Source organism: Chiloscyllium punctatum, chromosome 32 (assembly GCF_047496795.1).
Source record: "Chiloscyllium punctatum isolate Juve2018m chromosome 32, sChiPun1.3, whole genome shotgun sequence".
In the NCBI taxonomy this organism is placed as follows: domain Eukaryota; kingdom Metazoa; phylum Chordata; class Chondrichthyes; order Orectolobiformes; family Hemiscylliidae; genus Chiloscyllium; species Chiloscyllium punctatum.
Genome location: NC_092770.1, coordinates 62,466,221 through 62,481,309, shown reverse-complemented (window position 1 = coordinate 62,481,309; position 15,089 = coordinate 62,466,221). Strand labels below are relative to the sequence as shown.

At 42.0% G+C, this 15,089-nt stretch overlaps 1 protein-coding gene across 3 annotated transcripts in view; it reads right to left on the bottom strand.

Moving 5' to 3' along the window:
• svopl (SVOP-like) overlaps window positions 1-15,089 on the bottom strand; it is a 152,116-nt gene that overhangs the window by 17,019 nt on the left and 120,008 nt on the right. For all 3 annotated transcript variants that reach the window (XM_072552496.1, XM_072552497.1, XM_072552498.1), the window contains 3 exons: window positions 14,119-14,247; window positions 11,744-11,817; window positions 6,590-6,783 (listed from right to left, as the gene is read on the bottom strand). In XM_072552496.1, coding sequence (XP_072408597.1) covers window positions 6,590-6,783; window positions 11,744-11,817; window positions 14,119-14,247 — 397 coding nt within the window. The remainder of the gene's footprint in view (window positions 1-6,589; window positions 6,784-11,743; window positions 11,818-14,118; window positions 14,248-15,089) is intronic.

Sequence of the window (15,089 nt, the reverse complement as noted above, 5' to 3'; positions counted from 1 at the left end):
ATGCGTGCATGCTCATATTGTATGAATTCACTTCACTGCAGTAACCGTAAGGCTGTATGTTGAAAGGGGTGAATAAGACAAAGGCTCTGTGAGGTGAGAACACACTTGTAATTAGGCCAATACTGTTTCACAGGAATATGGCTTCGCAATCTTACCATGGTAATAACAGGGTGCGAGGAACAGCCGAGACTGTTAATGCCAACTGATGTGTCTCACGTGTCAGAAGAAAATCATTTTGGTTATTGTATTAATTTTACACCGACAGCCACTGAAACACAAGCACCTGCAAACGGAATCTGACTCTCACTGTGTAATCAGTGTACAGTCTCGATTTGCTCAATGTTGGAGATGGCCATGAGGAACACTCTAAACTTTCATTTAATAAAGTGCCTATGATTCTGAGCAGGAGATAAACTAAAAACATGACAACATATTTGAATGCATTTGATCAGAAAATCTCACTGAGAAACAAAGAAGTTACACACATTGACAAGTTTTCTTCATAAATCTTAGATGCCTATTTACAGTTAATGTAAGATCTGCACTGCTATTACAATCGCTACATAACCTAAGTCACTCATTATGCACGCAACCTTTTCACAAACACAATCCTCAATTAAGTACGTCACTGTAATAATTCGATTCTCGTTCAATGGACTTGGTTGAATTCCAGTCATGTAACTTCCATAAACCAGTTCTTACAAATATTTTATGGTAAAAAATTAAGATGCATATCTAGAAGGGCAAATGTATCATTTATAATTAGTTAATAGCATGGAAATTTTACTGGGAAACAGCTTTTGCTCCAATTTAAGCAATCTGTTTGACACATAAGGGAAAAGGTCCAATTCCAACCTTGTTCTCACCAGATACTAAACCGAGAGAGAGACACAAGTCAAGAGACAATAGATGCAGGAGTAGGCCATTCTGCCCTTCGAGCCTGCACCACCGTTCAATATGATCATGGCTGATCATCCTTAATAAGTATCCTGTTCCTGCCTTATCTCCATAACCCTTGATTCCACTATCCTTGAGAGCACTATCCAACTCTTTCTTAAATGAATCCAGAGACTGGGCACCCACTGCACTCTGAGGCAGAGCATTCCACACAGCCATCACTCTCTGGGTGAAGTAGTTTCTCCTCATCTCTGTCCTAAATGGTCTACCCCGTATTTTTAAGCTGTGTCCTCTGGTTCGGCACTCACCCATCAGCGGAAACATGTTTCCTGCCACCAGAGTGTCCAATCCTTTAATAATCTTATGTCTCAATCAGATCCCCTCTCCGTCTTCTAAACTCAAGGGTATACAAGCCCAGTCGCTCCAGTCTTTCAGTGTAAGGTAGTCCCGCCATTCCAGGAATTGACCTCGTGAACCTACGCTGCACTCCCTCAATAGCCAGAATGTTTTTCCTCAAATATGGAGACCAGAACTGCACACAGTATTCCAGGTGTGGTCTCACCAGGGCTCTATACAGCTGCAGAAGAACCTCTTTGCTTCTATACTCAATCCCTCTTGTTATGAAGGCCAGCATGCTATTAACCTTCTTCACTACCTGCTGCACCTGCATGCTTACCTTCATTGACTGGTGTACAAAAACACCCAGATCTCTTTGTACTGCCCCTTTACCTAAATTGATGCCATTTAGGTAGTAATCCGCCTTCCTGTTCTTGCCACCAAAGTGGATAACCATACATTTATCCACATTAAACTGCATCTGCCATGCATCTGACCACTCACCTAACCTGTCCAGGTCACCCTATAATCTCCTAACATCCTCCTCACATTTCACCCTGCCACCCAGCTTAGTATCATCAGCAAATTTGCTAATGTTATTACTAATACCATCTTCTATATCATTAATATATAGTGTAAAAAGCTGTGGTCCCAGTACTGATCCCTGCGGTACTCCACTGGTCACTGCCTGCCATTCCGAAATGGAGCCGTTTTTCACTACTCTTTGTTTCCTGTCAGCCAACCAACTTTCAATCCAAGTTAGTACTTTGCCCCCAATACCATGTGCCCTAAGTTTGCTCACTAATCTCCTATGTGGGACTTTATCAAAAGCTTTCTGAAAGTCCAGTTTCACTACATCTACTGGATCTCCCTCGTCCATCTTCAGAGTTACATTCTCAAAAAATTCCAGAAGATTAGTCAAGCATGATTTCCCCTTCATAAATCCATGCTGACTCTGACCTATCCTGTTGCTACTATCCAGATGTGTCGTAATTTCATCCTTTATAATAGACTCCACCACTGAGGTCAGACTAACTGGTCTATAATTTCCTGCTTTCTCTCTCCCACCTTTCTTAAAAAGTGGTATAACATTAGCCATCCTCCAACCTGCAGGAACTGATCCCGAATCTATCGAACTTTGGAAAATAATCACCAACGCATCCATGATTTCTCGAGCCACCTCTTCAGTACCCTGGGATGTAGACCATCAGGCCCCGGGGACTTATCAACCTTCAGACCTAACAATCTCTCCAACACCAATTCCTGGCAAATATAAATTCCCTTAAGTTGAGGTCCTTCAGCCACTCTTACCTCAGGGAGATTGCTTGTGTCCTCCCCAGTGAACACAGATTTGAAGTACCAATTCAATTCTTCTGCCATTTCTTTGTTCCCCGTAATATATTCATTCCCTTGTTTCTGTCTTCAAGGGCCAAATTTTAGTCTTAACCATTTTTGTTGCCTTTCACATGCCTAAAAAAGCTTTTATTAATCTCCTTTATATTATTGGCCAGTTTACCTTCATACCTCATTTTTTCTCTGCGTATTTCCTTCTTAATTATCCTCTGTTGTTCTTTAAAAGCTTCCCAGTCCTCCGTTTTCCCACTTATCTTCGCGATATTATACTTTTTCTCTTTTGACTTTATATGTTTCTTAACTTCCCTCGTCAGCCATGACCACCCATGCCTCCTCCGAGGATATGTCTTCCTTTTTGGAATGAACTGATCCGGCATTGTACACAGAAATATCTGCCATTGTTCTTCCACTGTCATCCCTGCTAAGGTATTGCCCCATTGAACTTTGGCCAGCTCCTCCCCCATCGCTCCATAGTTCCCTTTATTCAACTGAAATATTGTCACTTCCGATTGTACCCTCTCCCTCTCAAGTCATTTGGTAACAGTCAGGAAGGGAACTTCAGCTGACTTTGTCTTTCCTTCCAAAGCAAAACTCGAAGAGAAATTGTGGTGCTGCCCGGCTTTGATCAGATTGTCCAGCTCATTCTATGGGTTGAACCGAGGATCTACTGTACTGTGCATCAAGGAATATTGGGGAATGAAGAGGATAATGGAATTGAGGCAGAAGATCAGCCATGAATATATTGTATGACAAGTCAAACCCATGGGTCAGTATCAACTACTCCTGCTCTAGCCTGTAGATATTTTTCTAATCTAATGTTCAAGCCCATTGTATTCCAAATATAAGCAAACCCTTTCTCCCAGCTATCCTTGTGCCCCTAATATACGTCTAAAATGGATTGGGAATTCTCCTTAATCCTAGTCCCTTTCATGGTCCCTTTTAGATCTCTTAATTTCTTGTCTAAGTTCTTTCCTTCGACTTTTATATTCCTTAAGGGCCTTGTCTAATTTGAGTATCTGAAACCTTACATATGCTTCCTTTCTCTTTTTGACTAAACTTCCAATTTCTCTTATCATCCAGCATTCCCAAATCTTGCTTTGCTTCCATTTCATCCTCACTGATTAAAAATACTCATTTATTCATTAAAAATCTCTATCACCTCCTTAAATTTATTTACTGTTGCAGTATCCACTAAACTCTGGACAGTGTAGATTCCACAGATTCACAACTGTTCGAGGGCATTCCTCCTTATCTGTGTTGTAAATTTAATTAATTAGATTCCCTATAGTACGGAAACAGGCCCATTGGCCCAACAAGTTCACACCAACCCTCCAAAGAGTCATGCATCCAGACCTATTTCGCTCTGACAAATGCACCTAACACTTTGGGCAATTTAGCATGGCCAATTCACCTAACCTGCACACCTTTGGACTATGGGAGAAAACCAGAGCACCGAGAGGATCTCCACGCAGACATGGGGAAAATGTGCAAACTCCAGGTAGCCAAGGGCTAGCATCAAACCCGGGTCCCTGGCGCTGTGAGGCAGCAGTGTTAACCACTGAGCCACCTCTAAAAATCAGTTTAGAAACCACAACACTGCAATGGCTGGGAATCAAACCCAGGTCAACTGCTTGGAAGGCAGCTATGCTCACCATTATACCATCATCACCCTGCTAGCAAAAGGTGGCTCATGCTCCTTCAAGCTGGAATTGAACCGGCGACATAATGATGACAGATTTGCAACACACTACAGTTATCTGCTCTACCAGCTGAGCTATCAAAGGAGAGCACAGCGATGGCCCCTCTTAAACATTACTTCGGTCTTTGGATTAGCATTCCAGAAGTAATATAACTAGGCTATTGTCTCCCCCCTAAAGTCTAGTTCTAATACCAGCAAGCCATCACCTTCCTTAAATGGGCACAGTGGTTAGCACTACTGCCTCACAGTGCCAGAGACGCGGGGTCAATTCCTGCCTCAGGCGACTGACTGTGTGGAGTTTGCATGTTCTCCCCGTGTCTGCGTGGGTTTCCTCCGGGTGCTCCGGTTTCCTCCCATAGTCTGAAGATGTGCAGGTTAGGTGAATTGGCCATGTTAAATTGCCCGTAGTGTTAGGTAAGAGGTAAATGTAGGGGCATGGGTGGGTTGCGCTTCGGTGGGTCAGTGTGGACTTGTTGGGCCGAAGGGCCTGTTTCCACACTGTAATGTAATCTAATCTAAATCTGCCAATCATTAGCCTAAGACTATGACTTCTCAGTCTGGATTGCCACAGGAGAAACATTCTTTCTATGTGTACTTTGTCAATCCCCTTCAGCATCTTATATATACCCCAATTAGATCTCCCCTCATTCTTCTAAACTGTAACAAGCATAAGCCTAAACTGCTCAATGTTTCTTCATAAAACAAATTGTCTTCATAAGAGAAGCAGACGTGATGATTCGTTTTTGTCTTTGAGGCTATAATCTTGGTTGTAGATATTATATTGAGAAAGTGAGGACTGCAGATGCTGGAGATCAGAGCTGAAAATGTGTTGCTGGAAAAGCGCAGCAGGTCAGGCAGCATCAAAGGAGCAGAAGAATCAACGTTTCGGGCATGAGCCCTTGTTCAGGAATGAGGAAAGTGTGCCAAGCAGGCTAAGATAAAAGATAGGGAGGAGGGACTTGGGGGAGGGGTGTTGGAAATGGGATAGGTGGAAGGAGGTTAAGGTGAGGGTGATAAGTGAGGGTGATAGGCTGGAGTGGGGGTGGGGCGGAGAGGTCAGGAAGAAGATTGCAGGTTAGGAAGGCGGTGCTGAGTTCGAGGGTTGGGACTGAGACAAGGTGGGGGGAGGGAAAATGAGGAAACTGGAGAAATCTGAGTTCATCCCTTGTGGTTGGAGGGTTTCTAGGTGGAAGATGAGGCGTTCTTCTTCCAGCCGTCGTGTTGCTATGGTCTGGCGATGGAGGAGTCCAAAGACCTGCATGTCCTTGGTGGAGTGGGTTGGGGAATTGAAGTGTGTTGAGCCACGTGGTGGTTGGATTGGTTGGTCCGGGTGTCCCAGAGGTGTTCTCTGAAACGTTCCACAAGTAGGCGGCCTGTCTCCCCAATATAGAGGAGGCCACATCGGGTGCAGCGGATGCAGTAAATGATGTAAATTGGGGAGACAGGCCGCCTACTTGCGGAACGTTTCAGAGAACACCTCTGGGACACCCGGACCAAATAACCCAACCACCCTGTGGCTCAACACTTCAACTCCCCCTCCCACTCCACCAAGGACATGCAGGTCCTTGGATTCCTCCATCGTCAGACCACAGCAAATTGACGGTTGGAGGAAGAGCGCCTCATCATCCGCCTAGGAACCCTCCAACCACAAAAGATGAACTCAGATTTCTCCAGTTTCCTCATTTTCCCTCCCCCCCACCTTGTCTCAGTCCCAACCTTCGAACTCAGCACCACCTTCCTAACCTGCAATCTTCTTCCTGACCTCTCCGCCCCCACCCCCACTCCAGCCTATCACCCTCACCTTAAACTCCTTCCTCCTATCACATTTCCAACGCCCCTCCCCCAAGTCCCTCCTCCCTACCTTTTATCTTAGCCTGCTGGACACACTTTCCTCATTCCTGAAGAAGGGCTCATGCCCGAAACGTCGATTCTCCTGCTCCTTGGATGCTGCCTGACCTGCTGCGCTTTTCCAGCAACACATTTTCAGCTGTAGATATTATATGGCATTGATGTCCTGTGATTATGCTTTGTATTTAATTTCTCATCAGTCATTTTTTACAGTAACATCTTTCAGAATGCTTTTTTTTTCTTGGCAGTGAGATGGTTGTCTTTTTAATCACCTCATGTCACATTCTATGTTGAAGACATTTGAATGAGAAAGGGCAATCCTTGAGCTTTGATCATTCACCCAACTCAACACAACATTCAGAGTGATAACACTTTCAGAGGATGAAATCCAACAAATTAAATGTAAGAGAAAGGGTGAATGACAGTTAACATTTTAAACAGAATAATATTTCTTACACATGAATTCTCCTAAAGTGCTGATGATCATGGTCTGGTAGTCTGCAGATTCGAACATCTTACAATGGCAGGTTTCCAAAGTATTAACCACATCTGGTCCTTTGTTGGCTCCCTCACTGCCACAGACTGGATTGTTTTCCAATAGCTCTGAGCTGGTTAGAACCAGTCCATAATAAGCAAATGCTGTTCCCAACCTAGAAGAACCACGGAGGTTGGTTACTTCAACAGGTACCTTCTCTCACCTCGCTCCAATTCAAGTTATTTCACCAAATTCGCTTCAGCGTTCTAGATCAGAAAGTCTTTACGAAATATCAGGCCTGATTCAAGTGAGCTAGGTCGAGAAATACGATCTCTTATGCTATTGATCCATTGCTTTCATGAACCCCTTCAGAGCCTCTTCTAATAGAGTGGCCAAAATATCAAACTTTATTTTTGGACCAGACTTTGTTTAAAAGGTAATTGCATCTCTTTTGATGATGTACTCTGTTATTCATGTCCAAATCAGCCAAAAACATGTAGTAAGGGAGGTATAGCCCAGTAATTATAAATCACCACAAATTACGGCCCATATGTAACATGAGCTTCTCAAACATGGTATCTCACCCTCAGTCTCTCCATAATTCTCATGAAGTTGCTACCTTTAACTATTAATTTTTCCTAATCAAACTGACCAGAGATGTTATAACACACCTCTAGTGCAGTTGGGACTTGAACCCAGGACTCCCAGTCCAGAGGCAGGGACACTACCACTGCATCACAAGAAGCCACCGCAATGCTCATTGAAAGGTAACTCTAATTATTAACAACACAAACACCTTATTAAATGTGTTAATCACTGCAATCAAACACTCTGGGCCATCAAGTTAAGAGTGAAAAAACTGTGACGACTCACACCAAGGGTTGGTGTTGGCTTTAAAATGTCAAATTTAAATAACATTCCTCATTTTTTTCTTGCTGACAGTTTCTTGTTCTTCCTTCCATCTTTCATTCCCTCTATTTCACTCTTTTCCCCAACGTGACATTGCATTCACAGTCTCCCCTCTGATTCTGTCTGAATCCGTAAATCATGTTGCTTAAGGGGATACGTTATCAGTTCTATTGTTCACCTAGGTCTCAGATGGCCCTTTGCCCTCATTGCACCATGATCAATTCAACCTTACAGTTATGACACAGGCTAAATAATAAGCTTAAAATATTGAGATTAAGTGAGTGGGCAAAAATAAAACACAGATGAAATGCAATGTAGAGAAATATAAGGATTTTGAGATATCAAGAAAGAAAAGCAGTACAATGCTTAAATTACAAGAAGCTGGGAAATATTGAACTTCAAGAGACTTAAGCGTTCTTGTTTGTGAGTCACTGAAGGTAAACATGTAGGTACAGCAAGTAATTAAGAAGGCAAATAGTATGTTTATTGCAAAAGGACTTGAGTAAAGGTGTTACTGCAATTGAGCACTAGTAAGACCATACTGGAGCATTGCGACATACTTGCCTCAGAGGGAGCGCAATAAAGCACAAACAAATTAATTGCTGGAACAGAAGGAATGTCCTGTGAGGAAAAATTAACTAGACTGGGTGTATATTCTTTCCTGTTTAGAAGATGATTTCATTCAAACATACAAAATTTCTACAGGAAATGACAGGGAAGATACAGGAAAGGTGTTACTTTAGCTGGAGGGTCTAGAATCAAATCTCAGAATAAAGTGCAGATCATTTGGGACTGAGATGAGCAGCAATTTTTTTCACTTAGAAGATACTGAACCTTTGGAATTCTCTGCTTAGAGGCCCATCAAGGTTCAATCATTCAGTATGTTCAAGGCTGAGACCAACACATTTTTACTCTTAATACCAGCACTGGAACACAAATAAGGGCAGGGAAATTGTAGAGAATTGTAGAGAATCAGCCATCATCTCACTGAATGGTGAACAGGCTTAAAGATGGCCTACTACCGTTGGTATTTTTAACGATAACTAATATAACTAGAAATATATATTGCTGGTGTTCCAGCAAAACACATATTATTGATAAAAACCTAGCCAAAAACAAGGTGCATCCATTACCCCATGGGCTTTTTGTGCAGGACTGGAGTTTGGAGGATATCATGCCATTAGTAGGGATAACAGATCCAACCTCCTCAACTTCACCTCATAAGAAAATCCCTCCAAATCCAGGATTAACCCAGTGAGCCTTTTCTGGACTCCCCTCAATGCCAGGATACCTTTCCTTACATAAGGGAACCAAAACTGTTCACAGCATTCTAACTATGGTGTAACTAGTGCTTTACATAGTTTTGACAAGATTTCCCTGTTTTTTACTCCTATCCTCATATACGACCCACACAAGGGCCTTGAAATCCCTCTGTGTAGCTGCTTCCTGTAGTCTTTCTCCATTTAAGTAATATTCAGCACAACTATTCTTCCTGATAAAGTGCATAACTACACATTCTCCCATATTTCATTCCATCTCCAAGTTTTGGCCCACTTTAATTATATTCCCGTGCAGACTTTGTGTCATCTTCACTACTTACCTTTCCATCTATTTTTGTGTCATCCACAAACTTGGGTATAGTGAATTAACTTTCCTCATCCAAGACATTAAAGTATATTGCTAATAATTGTGGGCCCAGCACTGACCAATATGACACTTCGCTAGTTGTATGCTGTCCCCCTTATCCAAACTCTATCACCTCCAACACTATTGTATCCTTCAGTATTAACTAATCACACACTCAGTACCTAATCAAATGCCTTTTGAAAACATAAATACATTATCATCCACTAGTCCCACTTCATCTGTCCTGTTTGCAACTTCCTCAAATTTGTCAGGATTGATTTCCCTTCATGAGCCATGCTGAGTCTGTTTGACCATATTATGCATTTCTGAATATACCGCTATTATATTATTTTTAATTGACTCTAATATTTAACCAGTAACAGATATTAATCCAACAAGCCTAAAATTGTGCTTTTTTTTTGTCTCCCTCCTTTTTTTGAATAACATTTGTCCATTTTCAATTATTTGGGTCTTTTCAAGAATCTATTGATTCCTGGAAGGTTGCTACCATTGCATCCACAATCTCTGTAGCTCCCTCTTTCAATATCCCAGAATCCAACTCATCAGGTCTGGTGGACTTATTGTCCTGTAGTCCCATGAGTTTCCCTAACACATTTCCCTAGTTATAGTTATTTGATTTACTTCGTCACTACCAAACCCTCTAGTTTGTCCCTTGATTATCTAAGAACTTTGGAACGCAACTGTCTGCAACTCTGAAGATTGACGTATAGCATAAATTCAACTCCTCCGCCATTTCCTGCTTCCCAAATATAATTTTCCCAGATAAGTTCTCGAAGAAGCCCAGGCTCAGGTTGGCCTCTCTCTCTTCCTTTTATTGATTTAAATAAGGTCTTACTATCCTTTTAACTGAAGGGAGAAACTCAGTAAAGTTGATGTTGGTGATAATAAGCACTACAACTCAAACTTCTCAGTATGATGGTGGTGATTACAGCTTCAGTAAGGACCATCAGTGATTTGGAGAGGTTCCTTTGGTTAGGGAGTTCCATCAGGTTGGGAGTTCCATCATAGGGAGCTGAACCTTGACCGTCTGACACTCTCTGCATCAGCCCATAAACTCATGGTCAAATCAATAGTTCAATCATAGCAGGACAAGAGCCCAAGTCATTGCACCTTCTCAAATGCATGAGAATGAAAAATAGTTAATGGCACTTCCCATGAGGCTGAAGGATCAGCACAATTGCTAATTCTACCAAGGGGCCTAGTGTTTCTAAGTTTTGTTGGCAGCCTATGCTGAATGAGGAAATCTTAGATATACATCGGAATAGATTGCAACCTTAAGCCAATGAAGTGTGTTGTGACAGAAGGAGCCATAGAATCAGACATGAGTGGATAAGGAGGAATCACCATGGTGGAAGGCAATGGCTGAAATGAACGCTTGGCAGAGAGGCAACAAAACAATGAAACCTTCTCAATGTGGCTGAAATGCAAATCAGATTGTCAAGGCGGCTGTGAGCATTCATTTGCTCGGTGCTGAACTGTACTCAGATGTACTGATTAGGATCGTGTGGGTTGAAGCCTGGAGATGTTAAGGTCATTTCACAGTACCCCTCAACAGCAGAATGGAACAAGTCTGCAAAGTTACAATCTGAGGGAGTTGGGCTGAATGCAATACACCAAGGGGCCTAGAGCAGAGGGGGAGGAGCTAATGGAACAGCCTGAGGGGTACAGGACGGACAGGAAGAGGCTAATGGAACAGACGGAGGATCACAGGACAGAGGCGAGGGGGTTAATGCAACAGACTGAAGGGCACAGGACAGAGGGGAATGGGTTAATGGAATTGAGGGACACAGGTAAGAGGGGAAGGGCTAATGGAACAAACTGAGTGGCACAGGTCAGAAAGAAAAGGGCAAATGGAGCAGACTAAGGAGCTCAGGACAGAGGGGAATGGGTTAATGGAACTGAGGGGCACAGAATTGGACAATAATTCCCAGTGGCAGCAGACAGAAACATTTTTTTGTCAAGTTAACCTCTAACAGATAGCCCAATTTTGAAGGCGTAAGAGAAGCAGCACCAAGGAAGTTGTTGGCAGACACAGGACCCATCCCCACCACTGGGGATGTAACTGGGTGAGCCCCTCTCATCACTTCCACCAATTTCCTGACCACTGGATGATCACATTTAGCTGAAGCTTTGCCACTCACTCAAGAATCCCACCGACTTTTGGGTTCATCAGAGGGACCCTAAGTCTCCTGGACTAAATTCTTTCCATTTTTACAGTTGAATCTATGTTTTAGGCAATACTTGCTTACTGTGTAAAGGAAACTGGGAAACCAAGTGAAAGGTCAAGTGAATGTCAGAGATGGGCGAAGTTCAAAGATCCACCACTGACTATACTGAGTCACAACTAATGAATGGTCATTGCCAAGAGGAAGAATATCAGATATCGTTTCAGTGGAACCTGTAGCTCTGAGATTCAGGAGCAGAGAGAGAATGTTAACTTGAAAAACTTGCCATCAGGTTTTTAAAAAAATAGGAAAATTAGGACTGGAAGGAGAGAAAGAAACATAATGTGCTAGTTGAAGAGTATTAACAGGTTTGTTTAAATATGTAGATACAGTTTATAGGTAGACAGCATTTACCAGATGAACCAGGACTGTAGGGTTGTGCGTCTGAATTCTGTACCCAACAAGTCAGACATTCTTCCCCTGATTGACTGCAAACAAAAAAAAAGTAATTAAGTCAGTAATTTGGCAAAGTCATTGGTTATTAGATTAGATTAGATTACTTACAGTGTGGAAACAGGCCCTTCGGCCCAACAAGTCCACACCGCCCTGCCGAAGCGTAACCCACCCATACCCCTACATGTACATCTACATCTACCCCTTACCTAACACTACGGCCAATTTAGCATGGCCAATTCACCTGACCTGCACATCTTTGGACTGTGGGAGGAAACCGGAGCACCCGGTGGAAACCCACGCAAACACGGGGAGAACGTGCAAACTCCACACAGTCAGTCGCCTGAGGCAGGAATTGAACCCGGGTCTCCGGCGCTGTGAGGCAGCAGTGCTAAACCCTGTGCCACAATGCAATTGCAATTACTCTGGTTATCTTAGTAATGTTCAGCCTATCAGCATGATAATTCATTTTTGTGCACGCTCATTTGAAATAGCTTTCCCCACAGCTGGGATCTAGTCATGTTGCTTTTGTTTTCTCAGTAACCAGGCAGCTTATGCCTCTACTGTACTGAATGAAATCTTGGGCCTGTCAGAGGTCCACTATTAGCATTCTGCTGCCACGTCATATACCAGGAGCAACTCTCCCTTGCCGTCAGTTGCTGCTCAAACTCTCCCATCTTGAATCACCACCTATTGTAGAGGCATAGAGATGTACAGCACAGAAACAGACCCTTCGGTCTAACTCATCCATGCTGATCTGATATCCTAAATTAGTGTAATCCCTTTTGCCAGCACTTGGCCCATATGCCTCTAAACCCTTCCTATTCGTGTACCCATCCAGATGCCTTTTAAATGTTGCAATTATACCAGCCTCCACCACTTCCTATGGCTGCTCATTCCAAACACACACCACCCTCTGCATGAAAACATTGCCTCTTAGGTCCCTTCTAAATCTTGCCCCCTCACCTTAAATCTATGCCTTCTATTTTTATACTCCTCTACCCTGGGAAAAAGACCTTGGCTATTCATCCTAACTATGACCGTCATGATTTTGTAAACTTCTATAAAAGTGCCCCTCAGCCTTTGATGCTTGAGGGAAAACAGCCCCAGCCTATTCAGTAGCTTAAATCCTGCATCTCTGGCAATGTTAATTTTAGTTTACTTATTTTCTCCTACCACTGTGAAAGCTTTGAGAAATTCTGGCATGCTAAAGATGCCAAATTAAAACCATTAAGTTGTTGTCATTGCAATTACTCTGGCTAATAGCCCTCCTTTAAACAACAACATTAAAACATGATGAACAGATAAGCAACTGATTCCTTCACAAAATATTTCATTGAGTGCAAAACAGCTGTACTCTAACTGTATCACAAATATTTGCTTCCTTCTGACCCATCCAGTGTCAGCTTTTGCAGACAGACCCATCTTCTGAACAGCAGAAATCCATGCTTCATGCGTGGATTTTAAGAACATCAGTTACATTAGGCTTCAGCTCATGGCAATGAAATTAAACATAGACTTTCCTCCTCCCCACACCCCCAAGTCAGCTAGAGAAGGTATGGCCAACTTAGATTTAATCAAAATCTTTTCACTAAATTGCTAAGTGTAAATCTTGCTAATTCCTCAGAAACCCAGATAGAAGGAAATTCCATTAGAAAACGATATTTATAAAGACTGCAGTCAATAATGCAGTAACTGTAACAGATGTTTATTAGCAGCTTTAGGAATTGAGTATACAACAAAACTAAATCCCAAGAAAAATATCACACCCAGTGTTGGCATTGAACCTGCTAACTTTAACTCAAATATAGAAATTAAATCATTGAAGCCAGCTATGTGGAACATAACAATGTCAGCTCTTTGTTAGAACAATCTAAGAATATCCAAATTTACCTTTTGATCTTGTGGAAATATATTAATTGCTTTCCTTTTAAATACAAATTTGATAATTTATGATGTCCCACTTCTAATCCATTGACTTCTTGGCTGAAACATGCCAAGTTTAGTTGGACCACAAACTATATTTTTTGCCTGAACTTTATCTTTTTCAAACCTTATTTCTGAATCTTACTATTTTGTAGTTACTTTGCAGTTGTACCTCCAAGACTTACAATTGTATTTCTAATTGCTCTTCTCTTTTATTTACCAAAGAATAATGAAACATTGTGACTTTCCTTTTAAGATTGGAAATCTGCTAGCTTTTGGTGCATCTTATAAAGGATTCCCCCTTAAAGATCTGATTTTAACATGTAATTCTGGTGACTTATCAATGCAGCCTTCTTTATCTATTAGGAATTTACTTGCCATGAAAATGAATGTATTTTTTCTGGACTTACCGTTTCAGAGTCCAGCAAAGAGCCCTGAGGGAGACAGGATCGATTCATTCTTGCTATGTAAGTCAGGGTTTTGGTGGCAAACTGAGATTTCCCCACAGAGACATTGTATCGGGCTGATTCTGGAATACACTGGGAAAAGAGAAAGATGGTAGGATTTCAAATGGGTTTTTGGATGGACAACTAGAGAGAGGACAATGAATGTGACAATGGATAAACTATGAGATAAATTTGGGCAGCAAACTATTATGAAGCTTGCAATGTATACAGGTATTTCTTTAGCCAACAAAACATTAGACTAAGGTTTTAGCAACTCTGAAGGGGGAGCAAGCCATTTGAGAAATTTTTGGTGACAATCCCTTATGAGGAGGGAAGTAGAAAACATGCCAAGAAATGTTACTACTGAGAGCCAAGGTAGGAGATGAGATTATTGGTCATCAATTAAGGTCATTGTGAGATAATTTTGACAGAAACAAAAACACAAAGGCAGCAGTGAAGCAGTTGTGGATGTAGCTGGCATGGAAATGTCAAATCAGGAGAGGACTCCTTTGTAACAGAAGTTAATACAGACGCATCCAAACAATGTTAGTAAATCTCTGTTCACTACCAGGTCACTGCAGATTAATTCCCACTCAACATCACATCAGAATGTTTCATGAAGGTTTACACAAAGATTTACCATCTGTTGGGCAACCGCGAGAATGTTTTGAACAGAACACCTTGTATTTGCTTGCAGCAGTTTTGTTAAAAAGCAACTGAACACACCTAAAATATAAAGTATGTTTTAATCAGCTCACTTCTCTCCCTTCTACTGTTACAACTGATTATCTTATTACATTTCCAACAGAAACATCAAAGCAATTCCACACCCAGGCTGCAAACACACTCATTCTTTGTTGTCTAAACTGGGGCATAATTAGATTAGATTCCCTACAGTGTGGAAACTGGCCCTACGGCCCAACAAGTCCACACCG